The 21,637-nt window shown below is 41.9% G+C and overlaps 1 protein-coding gene across 2 annotated transcripts in view; it reads right to left on the bottom strand.

Annotated features, from left to right (window-relative positions):
* Positions 1-17,218, bottom strand: part of LOC105466934 (PRELI domain containing 2) — a 93,422-nt gene extending 76,204 nt beyond the window's left edge. The window contains exons 1-2 of one of the 2 annotated variants that reach the window (XM_011716153.3): positions 17,184-17,218; positions 16,252-16,283 (exon numbers count right to left, since the gene is read on the bottom strand). Coding sequence is in view for 1 of the 2 variants with exons in the window: in XM_011716152.3 (XP_011714454.1) it covers positions 4,725-4,799 (75 nt within the window). In the remaining variant the exon portion in view is untranslated. Of the gene's footprint in view, positions 1-4,724; positions 4,864-16,251; positions 16,284-17,183 lie in introns of those variants that run through there. The other variant, XM_011716152.3, reaches the window with a different exon arrangement.
* Between the last annotated feature and the right edge of the window lie 4,419 nt (positions 17,219-21,637).

The raw sequence follows: 21,637 nt of genomic DNA, 5'->3' as shown, positions 1-21,637 counted from the left end.
CTTTGAAAGCATGCAGCTAATATTTTGCCTGTGGTATTCAACAGGCAGATGTAAGAAGAGCAAACATTCTTCAGGTTTTAAAAACAGTAGTATATTATAACTTGGAAGGCAACTGCTAACAAACCAAAAGCCATAGATCAGTAGATTTGATTTAAAATAGAACTTCTTCAGTGCTAAAGCAGCTTCAAACATACCATTGTGCAAAATCAGATTAAATACTTCCCGGGGATCCTCAGATGATTGTCCCTTCTGCCAAGTGCTTTCCTTTGAAACAAAAATCATAAAGACTGAAAGAAAAATAAAAGTGTATTTTGCCAAAAAGATAATTATTACTACCCTAGGTTTATAAAAAAAAAAAGCTTATGCTTTTCAAACTGTCAACACATGTGATATCCTCACAACAACCCTGGAAGGTAGGTGGGGTAGGTGGCATTACCATTTTCACAGAGGAGAAACTAGGGCTTACACAGTTGTGATGTTACTCACTGCACAAGGGCTCCTCGTCAAGTGCACCCATGGGCACAGGACTGCACCCACCTAGAGGAAGGAGTACCATTTTCTAATTTGCATAAATAGTCTCATTTGCTTTCCACCAGCCCTATGAACTGTGAGCTTATGAAGTGGACCCCTAAAAGATGCCTTTTCTAATTTGGACAAGGACACAGTATAGGATGGTGAAAACGGTTTTCCATGGCCACCCAACCTAACAGTGAAAGCATAATGATTAGAATCCAGGTCTACTGAATTCCAGTTCATGGCTTTGAATAACATAAGGGGAAAATTCACCCAGCAAATGGATTTACTGACATCTTATAAATAGCCACATAGCTCCTTCCAAGAAATCTCTGAAGGATTCCTTTATGAATGAATAGAAAGAAAGGAAGTACAGTGACATGCATGACGTTAACACTGTTCCATCACTAGATCTTTAGTCTCCAAATGTTTGTCCCTTGTTTTCCCAGTTCCGCCTTCCATTTCCCAGTTCTGATATTCCCAGTTCTGCCTTTCTCAGTTCTGCCTTTCCCAGTTCTTCCCTTCCATAGTTCTTGTTCACTATGTACCAGGTACTCTGCTAAATATTTTATAAGAATTACAACAGGTTCTAACTGAATATAGCTATATAAGTGACCTCAGCTATACCACACAGCACACAAAAACCAACCACATGAGCTTAGTCAACTCACAGAATTGTGAAAATTAAAAGCCTGTCGTTGGTTTAAGTCATTAAATTTTGGAGTGGTTTGTTACATACCAATAGATAACTTAAACATTCTGTGTTCTCACCCTAACATACATCCAAGTTATACCTTTATATCAGGGACAACAGATCCACACAGCTAAGCAAACTCTGAGAGAAGACTGTGAACAAAAGAAAACAGATTGAGCACAGCAAAGTTTTTTGGGCTTGTTTGTTTTTGTTTTTGAGACAAAGTCTTGCTCTGTTACCCAGGCTGGAGTGCAATGGCGTGATCTTGGCTCACTGCGACCTCCACCTCCTGGGTTCAAGTGATTCTCATCTTAGCCTCCTGAGTAGCTGGGATTACAGGCATAGGCCACCACACCTGGCTAATTTTTTGTATTTTTGGTAGAGATGGGGTTTCGCCATGTTAGCCAGGCTGGTCTTGACTCCTGACCTCAAGTGATCCACCAGCCTCGGCCTCCCAAAGTGCTGGGATTATAGGCGTGAGCTGCTGCGCCCGGCCAGCAAAGTTGATTCTGAAACACTGTATTCCCTCAATGATTGTTGGAAGCGCCTATTATATGCAATGCAGCAGAGCCTGGTGACTCAGGTTGTGAGTTTTGGATCCGTGTGTTAAAATACTGGCTGTCCTACCTGCTAGCTGTAGGAACTTGAGGAAGACACTTGGACTTCTCTGGTCCTCAGTTTCTCTATATTGTAAAATGGAAATTAATCATAACTACTTCCTGAGGGTGTTGGCAGCAGTAAACATGATAAAGTATGGAAAGCACACATGAGCGCACATACACACACACACCATGCCACACCACACACCACACACCCAGTCTTCCTAGGAAACTTCTATTCATGCTTCAGCCATCATTTCACAAGTGCCACTTCTTCAGGGAAGCCTTTCCTAAAGATCACCCTGTCTGACTTCAGCAGGCCTCCCTGCTGTATTCGAGCACCATGTATTTTCCTTTTATAAGTACACAGCATCAATTTGAATTTTGTGTTCGTTTGCTCATCATTTATTTATGTTAATCTCACCCACTACACACCATCAGTTCCATGAGAACAGGGTCTGTGGTGACCTCCCACATTTTTCTTTTTTCTTTTTTTTTTTTTTTTTTTTTTGAGACGGAGTCTCACGCTGTTGCCCAGGCTGGAGTGCAGTGGCGCGATCTCGGCTCACTGCAAGCTCCGCCTCCCGGGTTCCCGCCATTCTCCTGCCTCAGCCTCCTGAGTAGCTGGGACTACAGGCGCCCGCCACCGCGCCCGGCTAATTTTTTTTTTTTTGTATTTTTAGTAGAGACGGGGTTTCACTGTGGTCTCGATCTCCTGACCTTGTGATCCGCCCGCCTCGGCCTCCCAAAGTGCTGGGATTACAGGCTTGAGCCCCCGCGCCCGGCCTCCTCCCACATTTTTCTAGCACCTAGCACAAAGCTTAGCACACAGAAGATAAGTATCTATTCAACAAAAGAAAAGCATTTTCCAAAAGCTGACAATGCACCGAGACCTCCGTAAATGAGAACTTGGCATTGTGTTGTGTGCTTCTGCAGGAGTGAGTCTCACCTTTAAAAACCTGAGAGTCTAATGGGAAATACAACACGTACAGAAGTCACCATCTGACACTGCAGAAGGTCAGCAAGGCCTAGACAGAGTGCCCTGAGAGTTCTGAGAAGGTGGAGATCGACTAACTCTTGATGATGACAATCCAAAAAGACTTTACAAAGGAGCAGTGGCATAAGAATACCCAGACTCCAAAGTGCCAGTCCTAACAAAAACATTGGGTGTTGGCTGTTACTTTTTGGGTCCAGAAGCCTGGCCTAAGGCAAAGTCTACAAAAGATCTGTAAATCACTCCTTCCTTTATTCATTGATCAGGTTTTTATTCAATACCTAGTAGGTGCTAGGCACTAGTCTAGACACTGAAAATCAATGAACATATCAGCAAGCTGACATTCCTTCTAAAGAGGCCCCCTATAGCAAAAAAATGTTAACCAGTGTCCTCCTCATTCCTCTGTGACCAAGGCTACCGTGTCACCTCCTCTAATGGAGGCTATGCCTTATCGTTTAACAAATGACCTTCGTCTTCCCAGCATCTCCCTTAGTTTGGCTTCCGGGTTGCATATGGAGTTCAATGTCCCGTGGCTGCTAACCAAGGCAAACTGCAATTGTTGCAAATCTTGCTTAAGAAAGTGAAAACTGAAGGGGACCTTAAAAGATCTTCTGGTACAATCCTTCATCTTATAGATGTGGAAACTAAGGCCTAGAGAAAAGACCCTCGGCCAAGGTCACCCAGAGAACTAACCACACATAGAACCAGACCAGAGTACAGGAGTCCTACCTCCCAGGCCTGGGCGCTTTCGATTTCTCAAAGACATTTCCCATTTTCCTATTATCAGGACCCACAACCCTAGAATCAGTCTTTAGGATTCAGGGCCACTCAATATTGAGGAAGAGTTCATTACTTGTATTGAAATCAGTTGTAGTAATACAAACAACAATAACATTTTAGAGCCCTAACTAAACATCAGTAGCAGTGAGAAAGAAAAAAAAAAAAAAGCTCAGAGCAGATTGTGTGAGTTACAGCGAAATACGCAAAACCGATCAAGCCCAGAGAGACAAGAGTACAGGACTTCGGTGGTGCCCTCCTCACCCAACCTATTCCTGCGAGCAACCTATTCCTGCGAGCCCAATTTTGTTCCCGACCAGTTAGATGCCTTACCCATTACCTTCAAGTTCCCGGAATTTGTGATACAAAGAACAATGTACAGCCAATCAATAGTTTATATTATTTTAATATAAATTCTTGGTAAACAACTTAGGAACCGCTTCTTATTCTCCTTTAAAAACCCACTTTCGACTTCTGCTCATCAGAATGTGTACTCAGGGCACCTTCACTCCCAGGATGCAGTCCTCAAACTTGGCTCAAATAAACTCTCTTTTTATATTGATTTTGCCTCAGTTTCTTCATTTAGGTCACAGCTGTGATAAGCACTTTACGTAAGTTACCTCATCTGGATCCTCACAACAATTCTGAGTCGGTACTATTATCTTCCCCATTTTACACATTAGCAAACTAAGGCACAGAGAGACTAAGCAAGCTGCGCGAAGTCCCACAGCTGTTTAATAAGGGGAAGTGGAGAGGCGGCAGAACGATAATGCTGAGTAAACCAGGATGACTGCCCAATGGCCTCCCCTCGCTTTTAAGGGGTCAGTGATGAACGGGAAAGCTCCACACGTCGGTCATCTGCAACTCCACGGAGTTCGCGAGCTGGCATTCCCCGAGGCTCTTCCTGAAAGGAAAGCCTCTTCTTTCAGCTGGGGCAGGTGTGAACGTGATGCCAAGCACGGCGCCTTTTCCCGCTCCCTGTAAGGGGAGTTTTCGAGGAAATCCCTCTCGACCCACACATCCCTGAAGCAAAGCCCGCGGCTGGAGAGAGAGACGAACGATGCCAGCTTCCGCGTGGATGGAGGAGAGGAGAGGGGGCAAGCAGCGGAGGCAGCGCGGGATCCGGAGGGTGGAAGCGGGGCGGTACCTTTCGGAGAAAGCTGGCGACCACCTGCTCGAAGGGGTACTTGTACACCTGGTGCACGTCCACCGAGACCCCCATCCCCGCGCTCCCCGGGCCCCGCGCACCGGCCACGCCTCCGCGAGCGCAGAGCAGCCCAAGGCTCCGCCGAGGCCCGCAGGCGCCCACACTCGGACAGCCACATGGGCGTGGCCTTTTTCCTCCGCTTTTCAAACTTTCGAAACTTTATTGGCCACTCGGAGAAACGCGCAGTGGGCCACGCCCACGCCCCTGCCCCTACGCCCAGAGTCACTGAGGCGGATGTTGTAGAGCGCGGGAGGTGCTGGAGCGCGCCCAGAGCACCTAGGGCCCCGCGGTCTCCACGCCGGCGGCGCCTGAGCGGCCCTGGTACCCTCCCGCGGCCGCGCCTGCCGAAAGAAGCTTCTCTGCCTGGAAGCCATCACGCCCCGCCCCAGGAAACCTGGACCTTGGGCTTGTGCGTTTATGGTATCACCGCCTGGAGTCACAGAATAAGCCGTGGTTGGCAGCACGGGAAAATATTAATAAGGAAGGTCTGGTGTGACAAAGGCCAGCATTACTCACGCCACCAGGCAGCTGCCTCTGAGGCTTGGGGTTGGGCCTTGTGTAAGGTCAAGATTGCCTCGGGAATAAGAACCTCGTTTTAGTGCATCCAACCCTGCAGTTAAGTTCCTTTGCTCGCTGAGGTTAAACACCACGGAGCAGGGAACTAGAGGATACAAAAGAGTTGCGAGTATTATTCTTTACTGCAACGCCCAGATGTTAGGAGAACCAGCGCGTTCATCCGTGTATTCAGCACGGTTCTGAGACCTCCTATGCCCCAGCGCTGCGGTGGGCACTGCGGATTCTGCCGGGAGGAAACACCAGCCCTGCTGATGAGCCGGCTGATTTCACACCCAATCAACAAGCTGGGAAAATAAACACAATAATCGGTTAAAGTGACACGGGCGCGGGCATGATTTTAGCGAGGGTGATTATGGAGGGTCTCCGAGGTGATGACTTTTACGATTTTGCCATCTTGCTCGCCCCTGCTGTACACAGTCACACTGGTCTGGCAAAACCCTAGCCTTGTGTAAATCTAGCTCTCCTCTGACTGTCCCTACCCAAGCCACCGGAAGGGGCTGGAGGAAAATACACACCCACTGTGACAGGCATCTTTTAAATTCATAACCACTAACCCTATGGCGCCTTTTAATGGTACCAAATACACTATGAAAGTACCGAATTTCTGGCCGGGCACGGTGACTCACGCCTGTAATCCCAGCGCTTTGGGAGGCCAAGGTGGGCGGATCACCTGGTCCGGAGTTCGAGACCAGCCTGGCCAACATGGTGAAACCCCGTCTCTCCCCGTCTCTCCTAAAAATACAAAAATTAGCTGGGCGTGGTGACGGGTGCCTGTAGTCCCAGCTACACAGGAGACTGAGGCAGGAGAATCTCTTGAACCAGGGAGACGGAGGTTGCAGTGAGCAGAGATCGCCCATTACACTCCAGCCTGGGCAACAAGAGCAAGACTCCATCTCAAAAAAAAAAGAAAAAGAAAAAAGAAAGTACTGAATTTCTCTAATCCACTTACTCTCCCACATTCCTCTCACCTCACACCTCTCACATCTTTGTTCCCAGTCTTATACTCCAGTCATTACCTTACTTCCATTTTCACTTAGTCAGTAGGTCACATCGCTCTGCCACCTCTCTACCAACCAGACCAAATGCCCTGCCTTCCCTCTTGTTCCTGTGGCTGAACTGTCAGCACTTTGTTTTAGCACCAGTGTCTCCATTTGTCCACTGAATCCTGAGGTGAACTGAAAAATGTTTAACAAACAGCTCTCCTTTAAAGCATAAATCACGCAAGGCCCTGATTTCCAAAGGTTGCTGATTCCTGTGGTGTAAATACTCCTACCATGTTTAAAGATGCCAACTCGATGTCACTAAACACAAGTTGGGGATTTAGCAACATGGAGTTTAGTGAGGGGTGGGAGTTGGGGAGGGAAGCACAGAAGCACACCATCACATGGTATTTTCACCATCTACATACAACAGCCATAAAGAACCAAGAACATAGATAATGGAAAAATGCAGTAGGAAGGGATGAGTTTTCAATGTTTATTACTCTTTGGCCAGGCTGCTATGGTTCCTGCCTGTAACCTCAGCACTTTGGGAGGTCAAGGCAGAAGGATCACTTGAGGCCAAGAGTTTGAGATCAGTGTGGGCAACATAGTGAAACCCCATCTCTACAAAAAATAAAATAAAAAATGAAAATTAGCCAAGTGTGGTGGCACACACCTGTTGCTAAGGCCAGAGGATCTATTAAATCCAGGAGTTCAAGGCTGTAGTGAACTATGATGGTGCCATGCACTCCAGCCTGGCCCACAGAGTGAGACCCATCTCAAATAAATAAATATTTATTAATTTTTATATGTAATTTATGTGATTGTAAATTTATACGCTTTAATAATAGCTGTGTTGAATGGCCAGCTCTAGTACATCACTAAAAGTTCCCATCCTCTTTCTTGTTCAAGGCCATCGCTCTAGCAATATCTCCCTTTCTGCATCATCAGCTTTGTCTCTAGTGGGCCATTCCAGCCAGCACAACAAGTACACTGTAATTTCTTCCATTAAAAAGAAAAAGAAAAAAAAAAACACTCCTAACCCTCTTAATCCCCTATCTTCACTATCTTCCTCCAGTTGTATTCCAAGTCTCTGCTCCACTGATGCTTCTCAAAAGAGCTCCCTGTAATGTCTTCAGTCCATTCCAATCAGTATTTGCCCCCACCACTTCACTGAAGCTACTGTTGTCAAGGTCATCAATGACCAAATTGCTAAATCCAATAATTAATTCTTAATCCCCACCTTACTAAGCCTGTAGGCAGCGTTTCCTTGAAATACAGAGGGAGGAGTGGAGAGGAGAATGAGATGCAAATGCTCTTACATGTGTTGGATGCATGTTGAAAAGTCACTCCACTATATCACCAATCCCTCCTTACGGGAAAACAAAAGACAGTCTTACAGGGAGACTACACAGGCCCACAAAAGAGAGTTCAATTATCTGCAGAGTTTATGGTATTTTGTATCTGCCTTTTTCACCAGAGTAGCTGGAGACCAGATGTGACATACAAACCGCTAGCGTGGGTCCTGGGCCCTGTATCCTCAATCCACTCTGACCATCAGTTTCTCCCAGAGTGTATCTTTAAGCAGGATTTCATCTCCTGATTAAGTAACCTTGAAAGGCCAATGGTGTGTCCTGAAAGATTAAAGGCCCCACCACCTGCTACCTCTACTTGGGGCTGATTGGCTGAGTGACTTGTGTAAGAACAAATGCGACCTGCCCATTCCAAGGACATTGGGGCTTTCTGAAACGTGTGCCAGACTTGACAACATGAGCCTATAATCTTGTAGCTCTGAATCACAGCCGGTTTGCACAATAGTAATCTTACTTGCTGGGTCCTCTGAGGGAGAGAGAAGAAACTGTGAAACAATTGCTTTTAAATTGCTTGGCTTAACTGGGCAGGGACTTGAGGATGGAAATTTGCTGACAGACCTTAGAAGTTCATGACTTTATTTGGTCTTTAAGATGCCAAATATCTTACTAAAGAGCTTTTATAAGATATCGAATACCTTTTGTATCTTCAAAGGGAGGCACAATAGTTTAAACATGGTAGACATCCAATATATTCAGGTTGAATGAATGAATGAATGATTGTAAATGCTGCAAGATTTAAGTGAGACAGAACTCCAGCCCTGACCCTGTCTCTCTGCTTTTCTCACCTTCTTCATGTTGGTTCAGTTCCCACTTCTGACCATCCTGACCATCTCTCTATCAATGATATTTTGTATCCAGTCTTATAATTATCTGTATATGTAAACACTTCACTGTTACTGTGACGTTCTCAAGACTGGAGGAACTGTATATATTATTCACTCCTCTCTATCCAGTGCTTAGTAAAATGCCTGACACCTAGTATATGTTGAAAAAACTCACGAATGTACTTAATATAAAATATGACCTTGAACAAAATCCTTCCTGCCCCTGCAGCTCAGTTTTTCCACCAACGAAAACTGAAATGCAGGGGCAGAAACTGAGTGGGCCAAGACTGTCTCTAAAATCCAGCAACCTTACATTTGAGATGTGGGCTAGAGACACAAGCCAAGGCAGGGAATAGGGATATAGTTATTGAAACCAGGGTACAGAATGATAACTTGCAAGGAAAACAAAGCAAAATCTCAGAATAGATTCAAATATGTAAAATATCATGTATGATAAGTAAGTATAGGTACTAAGGAGAAAAAATAAACTGGAGAAGAAGGATGAGAAGTGATGGCAGGGCAGGGGAGAGAGGAGCAGTGTTTAAATTTTTTAAAAGAGCTAAGGAAGACCTCTCTGAGAAAATTACATTAAAGCAGAAAAGTTGAAAGAAGAGGAGAAGCAAGTCATGCTCGTATTTGGAGGAGGATCATTCTGGGTAGAAGGAACGGCAGGTTCTAAGATCCTGAAACAGGCATTCTCCTGATACATTTCAGAACTGCAAGGAGGCCAGTATGGCTGTTGCAGAGTTCCTGAGATATAAGGTCAGAAAACATGGATCTAGGTCACACAGGGTCCTCCAGGCCATGGTAAAGATGTTGGCTTTATCTGTATGAGATGGGAAGCCATTAAGAGTTTTGAGCAGAGGAGAGACATGATCTCAACTCTATATTTTAACAGAATCACTCTGGCTACTTACAGTTTGGAGAAGTGAATATGGGGAGGCAAAGTGAAGAAAAAGACCAATTCAGAGGTATGATATTTTACATATATACATATGTAAAATTTCCTCCCCTACTCCCACTCCTCACTAAACTCCACTCTTCCCTCTATATATAAATATAGATTCATGGTTCCCGGCTCATAACTCCCATAGCCCTTGCTACAGTCTTTTGCTATAATGTTGGGGGCACTTTAGGCCTCAGAAGCAGGCTTTTCTCTCTCTGACCTTCTTCTGACTTCCCTTCACCTGCCCAAGGCAGGACTCTAATCTTTCCTGGCTTTTCTGATTGATTTCTCATTCCAGAGAGCATCCTGCCCCATACCCTGCACGAAGAAATGCTGCACGGGAAGGCCACGAAGAATCTAGACAGATGGGCCTTACTAGGTTTCCTGACTCAGTCTGTTAGTATTAGATCATACCCTTTTTTAGCTAATCATATTTCTACCTGGTTGTCTTCAATCATGTCTATCCAATGGAGTCTTGCTAAGAGACCCAAAAGAACAGGGTTCAGAGAGCTCCCAGCTAGCCAAACATATGGAGATTTCTGGAGGATGGTGCACCCAGGGAGAGCATGGAAGCTCCACGCCTCTTCCCCTATACCTTGCCCTATGCATCTCTTCAGCTACATCCTTTGCACTATCCTTTATAATAAACTGGTAAATGGAAGTAAGTGTTTCCCTGAGTTCTATGAGCTGCTCTAGTAAATTAATTGAATCCAAAGAGAGGGTCATGGGAAGCCCGTCTTGAAGTGGGTGAGTCAGAAGTTCTGGAGGTCAGGACTTGCAACTAGCATCTGAATGGGGGACGGTGGGGACAGCGGAGTGATCTTGTGGGACTGGGTCCTCAACTTGTGGGATCTGAACTATCTCCAGGTAGTGTCAGAATTGAATTGGAGGACACCTAGCTGGTGTCCACTGCAGACCTGAGTGCTTGCTTGCTGTATGGGGAGAAACCACACACACATTTGCATGTGTGTTGCCAACCTTAGAAGTTCATGACCTTATTTGGTCTTTAAGATACCAAATGTCTTACAGAGATATTTCATCATACATGAAGGCCAAAAAATTACAGAAGAGCAGTTGTGGTGGTACTGTAGATAACAATATTATTAATAATAATAGTATGTATTAGTTTATTTAACTCTCACCACAACTGCCATTACTGAAGGAGGGCAGAGGAACTCGGGAGTTTCATACTGCCCTAGGCAACATGGTGAAACCCGGTCTCTACAAAATATAGAATGTCTTCTGTGTTGATGATTTTTGTGGTGAGAGCACAGGAAAAAATCACAATTTGAGCTTGTTCTCCCCTCAAGAGGCAATTGCCATAATCTAGATAAGAGGAAATGATGGCTGAGACCACAATGGTATCAGCGCAGGTAGTGATCAGTTTTTAGGTTCTGGATCCGTTGTGAAAGTAGAAATGGAAACGTGTGCTGAAAGATCAGAAGTGGGAAGAGGAAGAGCCAAGGTCCAGTCTGGTCACCACCTGGAGAAAGCCTGTCTGACTGTAGAGGGAACAAAAGCCAGATGTATTCATTTTCAAAGTGCCACAAATGGATGGCTTAAAAAACAGAAATTTATTGTCTCACAGCTCTGGATTCCAGAAGTCATAAATCAAGCTGTTGTTGGCAGGATGGATTCCTTCTGAGGGCTCTGAGGGAGAATCTGTCCCATGCCTCTCCCCTAGCTTCTAATAGCCCCAGGCATTTCTTAGCTTGTGGATGGTCTTCTTGTGACTTCACATTGTCTTCTCTCTATGCATGTCTGTTTTTGTGTCCAAATTTTTATAAGAACATTAGATTAAGAGCCACCCTAATGACCTCAACTGTTATACACAAAATTGTGTCCCTAAAATTTATATGTTGAAGTACTAACGCCCAGTACCTCAGGATGTGACTGTATTTAAAGACAGGAGCTTTGAAAGGGTAACTAGGTCACTAATGTAAAGTGAGGTCATATTGTTGGGCCCTAATAACCCATATGATTGGTGCCCTTATCAGAAGAAGAGCTGAGGACACAAACATGCACAGAAGGAAGACCATGTGAAGAAAGAGAGAGAAGAAGGCCACCAACAAGCCAAGGAGAAATCAATCCTGCTGATGCCTTCATCTCAGACTTTTGGGGTCCAGAACTGTGAAGAAATAAATTTCTTGTTATTTTAAGCCAAACAGTCTGTGGTACTTTGTTATGGACGCCCTAGCAAGCTAATACATCATTTTAACTTGATCATCTGATAAAACTTTCTTTCCAAACAAGACCGCATTCATAGGCACTGGGGGTTAGGACTTCAACATCTTTTTGAAGGACACAATTTAACCAGTAATATCAGACACAAGCAGAGACGAAAGATGAAGAGAGATTCTGGAGGCATCGGACCTCCAGTTCTGGTCCCTGAATCCCATGAATTGCCATGTTTTCTGCAGCTCCTTCTTAGATTCTCTGAGCTTGGTCAGGATCCTTCCAGGAAATCTCCTTTTGTGCTTAGCTTAATTTGAGTTGAGTTTTCTAGCACTTTGAACTGAGACTCCTATCTAGTATGATGTGGAAGAAAAATTTAGCTGTCGTGAGTTCATGTGCCCAAAGAAAAAGAAGAGAAAAGGAAAGAAAAAAGACTATTTATTGCCCACTCTTTTTCCATCTCCAAATCGACCCAGCTCTTGAGATCTTTGAAAGTCGAGCTGCCTTTTACATTATGTTTTCAACTCTCCGTATTTACCCTATTCACCTTGATTGTTTGGAAATCCAATAAGAATTTTATTCATCTTGTTTGTTTGGTAAAATTGCATTCTTTAAGGCCAATTCGCCTCACCATATGAGTACAAAAGGGGAAATTTTCTTTGTAATAGCAGGTAGCAATTAGTGGCATGCATTTTATTTTATCTTAATGGCATGCATTTTATTTCTTTTTTAAAAAAAAATTTCACTGACTTGAAGCTCATAATGGCATGCATTTTAAAAGCATCTATTTAAGATGCTTCTTATCTGGGAAGACCAATTTTTAAAAAATGATCTCACAACAGACTGAAGGTCAAAAATTACAGAAGGCCAGTTGTGGTGGTACTGCAGGTAATAATAATAGTAATAATAAAACCAAAGGCATACAGAGAGAATTTCAGATGAAGTTTAACTTAGAAAGCGAAGGGATAACACACTGAGCCTCCAATGTGAGTAAGTTTAGCAAGTCCTTTCCTTTCCCACATATTTTTCCAGCAGGGGAAGCCATGAGCAGTCAGATACTGTAGGTTGGAATGGGTAGGAGAAGGGGAAAGGAGAGAAGGGGCAGGGAAGGAGGCAGCCATGAAGGGCCCCAGGGCAAAGGAAGAGTAAACTAACAGAAAAATAGCAAACTTAACAACTTTGACTTGGGCTAGTTATTACATTATTTTTCCAAAGGACTATCTGATTGATGAGATAAGCAGAAATGGCAATGTTATCAATGAAGTACAACCCAAGAATAATGACAGCTATCAAATAATAAATCTATTCCCAAACCCAAGTGCTATCTGAAGGGCTTTATATAGACACTCAATCTTTACAACAATCTGAAGAAGTAGGTATTTGTCTCAGATTGGGTTCCTTGGAAACAGACTATGAGACAAGAAATTACATACAGAGATGAGGATGGGGGTACTTTAGGGAGATACACCCCTTAGGAAGTGAGGAATGGAGGGTTGGACAATAAGATAATCTGCTCCAAAATTTGGTTCCAGTTGAGGCCTCAACCGATCCTATAGAAATCCCTGGGGCTGGGGTATTAAGGTAAGGAGGCTGGGTGACGAGCCTCAGAAAGGAGCACAGCTTTGAGGAGGATGGAGAGCACAGACCCTGCAGAGGGGGCATGAGTGAAGTACTGCCACATTCATTACCATTATTATCCACAGTTCACAGACGAATAAACTGAAGCATGGAGGGGCTAATTAACTCATCCAAAGGGAGTAGACTCCCATTTCACTAAACTTTTATTTGCAAAGATGTAAACTAATAGGTTCAAAGTCAGTACTTGAAAACTGGAATGATTTGAAACCAGAACACACAAGAGTGTCCAGATTAAAGACATTGATGTTTCTTTAAAAAAGAAACTTCAGTCAGAAGAGGTGATGGCCACTATGAAATAATGGGAAAATAACATTCAATAGGTAAACATGGATATTGGGGAAATTATACCTAGAAGTAGAAGATTCAGGCAAGGACTTTAGTTATTTTCCCATTGAAGAAATATTTATTTTCCTAAAATGGTCACATCAAGATTAATGAAGCCATTCTCATCTTAATCTGTTCCAGAATTAAAATAATAATAATAAAAGATTAACCAGGTGAGCTTGGTGGCTCACATCCATAATTCTAGCACTGTGGGAAACTGAGGAGGGCAGAGGAACTTGGGATTTCATATTGACCTAGGCAACATGGTGAAACTCAGTCTCTACAAAAAATAGAAAAATTAGCCAGACATGGTGGTATGCACCTGTAGTCCCAGCTGCTTGGGAGGTTGAAGTGGGAGGATCACCTGAGCCTGGAGAGGTCAAGGCTGCAGTGGCTGTGACTGTACCACTGCACTCCAGCCTGGGCAACACAGTGAGACCCTGTCTAAAAAAGAAAAAGATTGACCCATGCTGATGCACCTTCAGAGCAGTAAAACAAATAAGTGAATACATAAGATTAACCTCATTGATCATGTTGGAGCTTGAGATAAAACAAAAATTTTGAAAAAGATTTACCTCAAGCAACTGCCTGATTCCCGTCTTGGTCAGCTCACCAAACCAGCTGTTCTTATCAATGAGAATGTTACTAACTGGTACAGTAGTAATACTTCAGAATGAATAAAGTGGCTCCTGATTTTGCTTCAGCTTCCCAATATCCTTAGTGGCTATTGTGTGTGATATTATGCATTGATTGTATGCACTTGGTTTTCCTGCATCTACTCCTAAGACATAGACCCTCTCTTAGAAGTGAGACAAAACAGATGCTAAGCATGCCAGTCGAAGGGTTAACTCCTGAGAAGTTACAAACTTTCCTATGTCAAATGCACCCTACCATTATCCTTTCCCATGACCAGGCATGACAAACTTCCTTTTCTTTACTATAGCTATTGCCATTGTGTTATATGTGGTGACCAGGAAGTCAGGCCAGCCTGTAGTTCTGCATGAAATAATATTCCAGTGATGCTCGAACAATCTCCCTGAGACAACTGCTTATTCAACTGTTAAAGGATAGGAGATCATTCTTAGTCCCCTTAAGATGCTAATTAGTCCATCAACAGCTGTTTCCTTAACCTCGGAGCTGGAATAAAGGGAAAGCTTAAATGCCAAATTTTCTGGGCACAAATCTTAAAAGATTGATTCATCTACTACAACATATGATATCAAGCAGCCAAAATGTGCCCCTTGACCTGGGAATGAATTACAAATATCACAGCTTATGATCAATCAATAAAGGAGACTCCAAAAGAAAAGGTCAATCCCAACTGCCCTTCCAACACTCTTGGGACTAGATGGAGTCTACGGTCATGTTGCTGAGAGAGAGGGAAATTAAACAAGAAAGAAACTGATAGTGCCAGTTCCTAAGACAAATATTTCTAGGATTCAGAGACTTACGTAAAGTGGATAAATAATTCTTTGGTAGGTCTATTTACTCTCCACTCTATCTGCAGTATTTATTAAGCATTTTCTGTACACTTGGCTCAGAACATGTTAGAACATAAAAGTAAGGTATCATTTTCCTCTCAAAGAGTAGACTGGGAATTGTTGGTTATCTAGTCAGCATTCATTCTGCCTTCAAGTTTTTATCGTAGCCCTAATAAGCACTAGCACAGGGACCTGAAAGGAGGTTGACTCACTCCCAGCTTCCAAGGTGGGCCTGATTGATCCAGGGATAATCTCCACTCCCAGGGACTGGCAATAGAACAGGCATATGGCGCAGACTGGACCAATGAGACATGAAGAGAGGTTTACTGGGGGATTCTGGAAATTAGCTCCCCTCCCCCAGATATGAACAAGGAAATGCCCCAAGCTAAGGCTAGTAGACATCCTATGGGTAGATAGCCTTGGTTTGATGTCATCCCTGTGATGAGAGAAGCCAACAGCTGGGGAAAAGTTGGGCTTTCAGTGAACACTGTGGAGATCCTGGACCAACCACTCCTAAAAGACACACTCTTTTCATTGACCCATACAAACAAGTCCACTGTTTTTGAAGCTACTTCGAGTTGGATTCTGTTACTTTCAACCTAAAGAATCCTAATTGGTAAAAAGTTAGCAGTCTATGTTTAGCTCCCCTGGAGATGTATTTTCTAAAATCAAGCCATAGCAGAAAATACTGTTGGAACTACGTTGCAAATTTCTGAAAGATGGGACTTGGTCTCACGTTTCTTTGTATCTCTAGCACTCAACAAATACCAGATGCTGAACACCTCATGCAATTCGGATAAGATAATGTGTAAGTAAGTGCTCTGGCAGTAGAAGCTGCTATTCAAATAAAATAATAAAGGAAATAAGTTCTTAATAATAACAGCTAACATTTATTGGGCACTTAATATGTGGCAGACACTGTTATTTGTGTAATTGCTTTGAGTAATTTATGTGTATTAGTTTATTTAACTCTCACCACAATTGCCAGGTATAGTTATTATCCATAGTTTACAGGTTAGGAAGCTGAGGCACAACACATTTACTAAGATATACAACAGTTTGCTTAAGATAAAAGGGCTCAGTAGTTAGATAATTAATGACTTACAAAAACAGAATCATCAAGTCTCATGCCTCAACCAATAGGACTTACCTAAGCCAGTTCATAACAAGATTGTGTTTCATCTTCTAGACAAAATAAGAGGGTGGAAAATACAGATTTGCTTAGTTTTTTACAACATTTTAATATGTCATGTTGATTTATAGATTCTTGGAAACCTATTTTTTTCATTTTGCTGCAGTCTAAAGGTTATTGTAGAAGCATTTAATAATACATACTTTTATTAGCCCAATCTGTTATCTTTACTGTCTTACTAAAATTTATCTACTTGTTAACCTAGACATACTACGCCATGTATCTTTGTGCTAAAACCCCCTAATATTCAAATCTGTATTAGTCAGGGTTCCCCAGAAACACAGAATTAATAGGATATATAGAGATATACATAATAGGGATTTATTTTAGGGATAGGCTGGTATGGTTATAAAGGCCGAGAAGCCCAATGACCTGCTATCTGCAGCTATATGAGCATCCCTTAATCCATTTAAGTTGACACATAAAATTAACCATCGCATGCTCCCATCTTTATCTTACAACCAGTAGATATCCAAAATAGGTAGTATTTACTGTTGCTTCTTTCAATAAATATTTCCTGGGAGCCTACTCCATCCTAGGCATTTTTTTAGATGCTGAGCAATCATCAATGAACAAAACAGGTAGAGTTATTGCCCTTAAGGAGCTTACCTTCTAGTGAGGGAAACAGACACTAAACAAATCATCACACAGGTAAATACAAAATTACATATTTTGCCTTAAAAGAAAAACAAAAGGAATGCTGAGAGAAAATAAAGATGTATCTAATTCAGTTTCTGTGTGTGCCCACGGAGGACCCCTGAGGAAGTGACATTAAAAAGAGACTTGAAAGAAAAGACCCATAGATAGATGTCTTGTGTTTTTTCTTATCCAACTTCCATTCACATTCTTCTATAACCATAGCCCAAGTCTTCCTGGAGAAAATACTCTACCACATTCTCAGCCTCAGTGTTTTGGAGCTATTTCTTCCATCTCTGGCTGCTAGGGTGGGGCCAAGACCTAGGCTCAGCCAATCAGTGTATTCCATCTCCCTGACCACAGTAATGATTCTATTGATTCAGGGATGAGCATGTGACCTCTGTTGGGCCAATAACAGCAGCCAGTTTCCATTTAGAATCTTTGATCTAATCTATCAGGGAAGCAGATTATCTTCTTCACTGCACTGAGTCTTCTAAAGATACAACCTTGACACTAAAAGAATGACATATAACTGAGAGACAGCTTAGTCAAGAAATATATCCTCTTGCCATCATTTAAGCCCTGATTTAAGTTCTGCCTGATCATATCCACCCATGAACTGTTCAGTCATGAATCATCACACATTCCCTTATACGTAAAGCATGGTAGTCATTAGTGCTAGGCATTTTTTTTTTTTCTTCTGGTTCTGCTCCTCTGGACATATGGTAGGACTGCACTTCCTCAGTCCTTGAAGTAGACATGGGACTTGGTTTGGCCAATGAAATGTGAGCGGATGTAACATGTATCACTTTGAGGCAGAAGCCTTTAAGAGCTGGGGCACACTCCACCATGTTTTCCACCCCTGCCATGGCAATCAAATAGACTCCAAATGGTGGGGAGTCTGTCAGCCTAAAGATCCTGACAGAGCATGACAGGGGGCAGAGTTCCCCATCAACCAAGATGGAGAAATGAAAGCACTGACATTTTAGAGTTGTTCTTTACCGCAACATAACCTAGCTCATCCTGACTTGTATTTACCAGTTTCAAAGTTTTTCTGTCTTTAGAAACAGAAAAAGCCCTAACTCATATAATATGAGTACAAGGAAAATGGTGAAAAATAAAAGATAAAGCATTCCAGTAAAGAACTTATGTGAAGGGAAACAACTAAATTGGAGGAAGAAATGGAATTGGAGGTTGACATGGAGAAGACCTGTTTTGTGGCTATTGCAGTGGTCCAGGTGGTGTTGATTGTGTCTATAGTGTTAGAAAACATAGAAAAGAATGGATAGATTCAAACTTTATTTTAGAGAAAGAAAATGATAGGATATTATTTTTCTCTGCCAAAACCCATGGTTTCTCACTTTGACTTTAAGTTAAAACGTCAGGGGGCAGCATAAAAAAGGCATAAGCTGAGTAAGGAGACTCCAGTTCTGGGGTTAAGTTGGTTAATAAGTAGGATGTGACCTTGGACAAGTCTTTTGCCTCCTCAGACCTTCACTTCTTCAGCTCTGTGAGCAAGGGGGAGCTCACTCCTCCTACTTTCAGGGTGTCTCTCCTTTTCCTTTAAGCACTGACATTCTATGGAGGCTAATCACAGGAAGTTACCACATCAAAACTGTTGAATGGGATACATGTTCCTGACTCAATTAAGGAAATACAGGATGATAACACACAAGACCTTGCCATAGTCTGGTCAATTTGTGAATGAAGAGAGTAAAATAACAGTCAGTAACATGAGGACTAGAAGCTTTTGATTATGATTTTGTACTGGTAGTTTCTTTAACAAAAGCATCTGGAAAATGGCCAAGATGGTTTATGCGACACATGGTCAATGTGACTCACTCTGACTTGGATTCAGACAGACTCTTCTACATCAGATGCGTTCCTCTATATATAGCAATCTGAGATGCAGAAAAGGTACCCAGCAACATTTGACAAGGTGAACTTCACAGGCACTTTATCATAGCACTGTTCACTACAGCAGAAATTCCCAAAAAGTATACTTGAGGTGTTCTGACACAATACATGAACAAACATGTATTCTTAGTAGTTACTCCCTGATTTTGTATTTTTACCTACTGGAATGTTCATTAGCTTAATGTCACACCTGCCCCATTGGTGAGTTTGAAGGAATAACTAGATGTGGCCATCAGTGGATGAACAGATAAAGAAAATGTGGTTTATGTACACAGTGGAATACTATTCAGCCTTTAAAAAGAAGGAAATCCTGTCATTTGCAACAACATAAATGAAACTGGAGGACAATATGTTAAGTGAAATAACCCAGGGATAGGAACATAAATGCTGCATGATCACACTTATATGTGTAATCTTAAAAAGTTGAATTCATAGCAGAGTAGAATGGTGGCTAGCAGGGGCTAGGAGTGAGGGTAAGGATTAGGGCAATGTTGGTCAAAAAGTACAAAATTTGGCAACATACTGAAACCCCATCTCTACAAAAAAATTTAAAAAATTAGCCTGGCATGGTGGTGCATGGCTGTAGTCCCAGCTACTTGGGAGGCTGAGGCAAGAGGATCACTTGAGCCAAGAAGCTCAAGGTTGTAGTGAGCCACGATCTCACCACTGTACTCCAGCCTCGGCAACAGAGTGAGATCTTGTCTCAATTTTTTTAATGCAAAATTTTAGTTAAGCAAGAGAAATAAGTTCAGGAGATCTATCATACAACAAGGTGACTATAGTTAATAACACTGTATTGTATACTTCAAAATTGCTGAGGGTAGATTTTAAGTGTTCACCACCACAAATAAATGATAAACACGCAAGGTAATACATATGTTAATTAGCTTGATTTAGCCATTCCACTACGTATGCATATTTCAAAACAACATATGGTACACCATACACATATCTCATTTTTATTTGACAATTAAAATAAGTTAATTCATTGATAATAATAATAAAATTGAGTATAGTAGCTCAGTCATTCACTCCTTGTACTTTTTGACTCTATCTCCTTCAGGGAGGACAAATTCTGCACTGTTCTTGGCTGTGAGATCAATAGCACTCCACTGCAGGGAAGACCTATGAGTGTACATGTCTGTCCACACCTGGAGTTTACTCTTAAGGAGCCCATAATTGTCCAGCACTTAAGCCGCATCCTCCAATCCAACTTTCACTAGTAATGAAGCTACTATTTTGAGCTCCACCTTCCTGATTCTCATCTCTCTGTCAGATGGTGCAGAACTTGAGTAAGGGAAAGTAACATTTATTGAGTCTATTCAAATCTCAATACTTATGTATTCATCTTAATGTGAACTGGAACAATATATGCCAGTTAATTAAACCCTACAATTTCACAGAGATTATTGCTTAATAGGAAGCTAAGAATTTTAAGAGGTTCAATTTAATTGATTAAATAAAATATTAAGAAAAGAACAATACAGGTGGTACAAAATTAGAAATTTGACAAATATGGCAAAAAATATGAATTATGTGAATGACAGAAGTTTATGAATTACTATACAAAAGAGGAGAATTGATAGAAGGCATGTCTTAGCTCCATCCAGGAGTTTCATCATACCGAAAAGATTGTCAATTCAGGAGAAAGATTTGTAGCTGATGAAACCTTATAAAGTATAAAAAAGTATGGAATAGCAACATAGTAAGTTAAATTGGAAATATCAGTGTGAAATAATAAGCTTAAGTAGTATTTTTTCAACTCTGAGTGGCCTAACAGCCACATCAATAGCATTCTGGCTCAGCACACATTCTCATGTGCAACTCCCAGATCCCAGCTCCCGGACTTTACAATTATTTCCTGCTAAAAGGAAAAAGAATTCCTTGGAGAATAGCTAATTTCATTATTTAAGATGGAAATAAATCAGAACATTTCTTCAATCTTCTATTGTTGCCAAAAAGCAAGAATATTTTCAAGAATATCAGGGACAGTGGTTAAAGAATAAGGGAGCCAGCATACAGGGCGCCCCACTAACTATATGGTGACAATTTTTAAAAATAAAATTTGCCTTATAAAAAGAAAGCACATATGCCCCCAAAAAAGTAAAATGTAGGCCCAGGTCAAAAATATAGAACTTTGCTGCCCACCTCATAAGCCCCTTCCATGAGCCTCATGCCAACCACATCCCCATTTCTTTCTGCATATCGTCACTCTAATAGTAATGACATCATTGTCGTTTTATAGTATTATCACCCGAATGTGCACTCCTAAACACTATAGTTTAGTCTCTCCAATTTTTTTAAAACAATGATATGCCTTTCAAGATTAAGTTACAATGTGAGCATCAAAATCACTCTTCCCACCACCATCATCATCATGAATTATAGGAAAAAGGTGAGTCTTATCAAAGGCCATGCATTCAAAATAACTCAAAACAGAAATGTGTTAATATGAAGTCTGTGCAAAAGGTCATTGTAATAGAAAACAGTGAATAAAATAGAGCACACTTATTTTCTTACTGATTTTAACAATGAAGAGGGCTTGATATTTCTTCCATTAACTTTATGTGTTTATGACACACAGTCATCTGTCTCTCTATGTCTGTTTAAGGAGAATAAATGTTGGGAACTGCAAGCCAAAAACACTATTCAGTTTGAGTGAATACCTACAATAACCCACCAGAAAGACGGTTTTGCAGTGTTTGCCAGTGTAATGAATTACCAGACAATCTACAGAGGAAGGCTAACTACTCAGACTCAATCCTCAACTCCTAGGAGATTAAATCTCAGT

This window comes from Macaca nemestrina, chromosome 6 (genome assembly GCF_043159975.1).
Source record: "Macaca nemestrina isolate mMacNem1 chromosome 6, mMacNem.hap1, whole genome shotgun sequence".
Taxonomy (NCBI): domain Eukaryota; kingdom Metazoa; phylum Chordata; class Mammalia; order Primates; family Cercopithecidae; genus Macaca; species Macaca nemestrina.
This window is presented reverse-complemented; position numbering and strand designations above follow the sequence as displayed.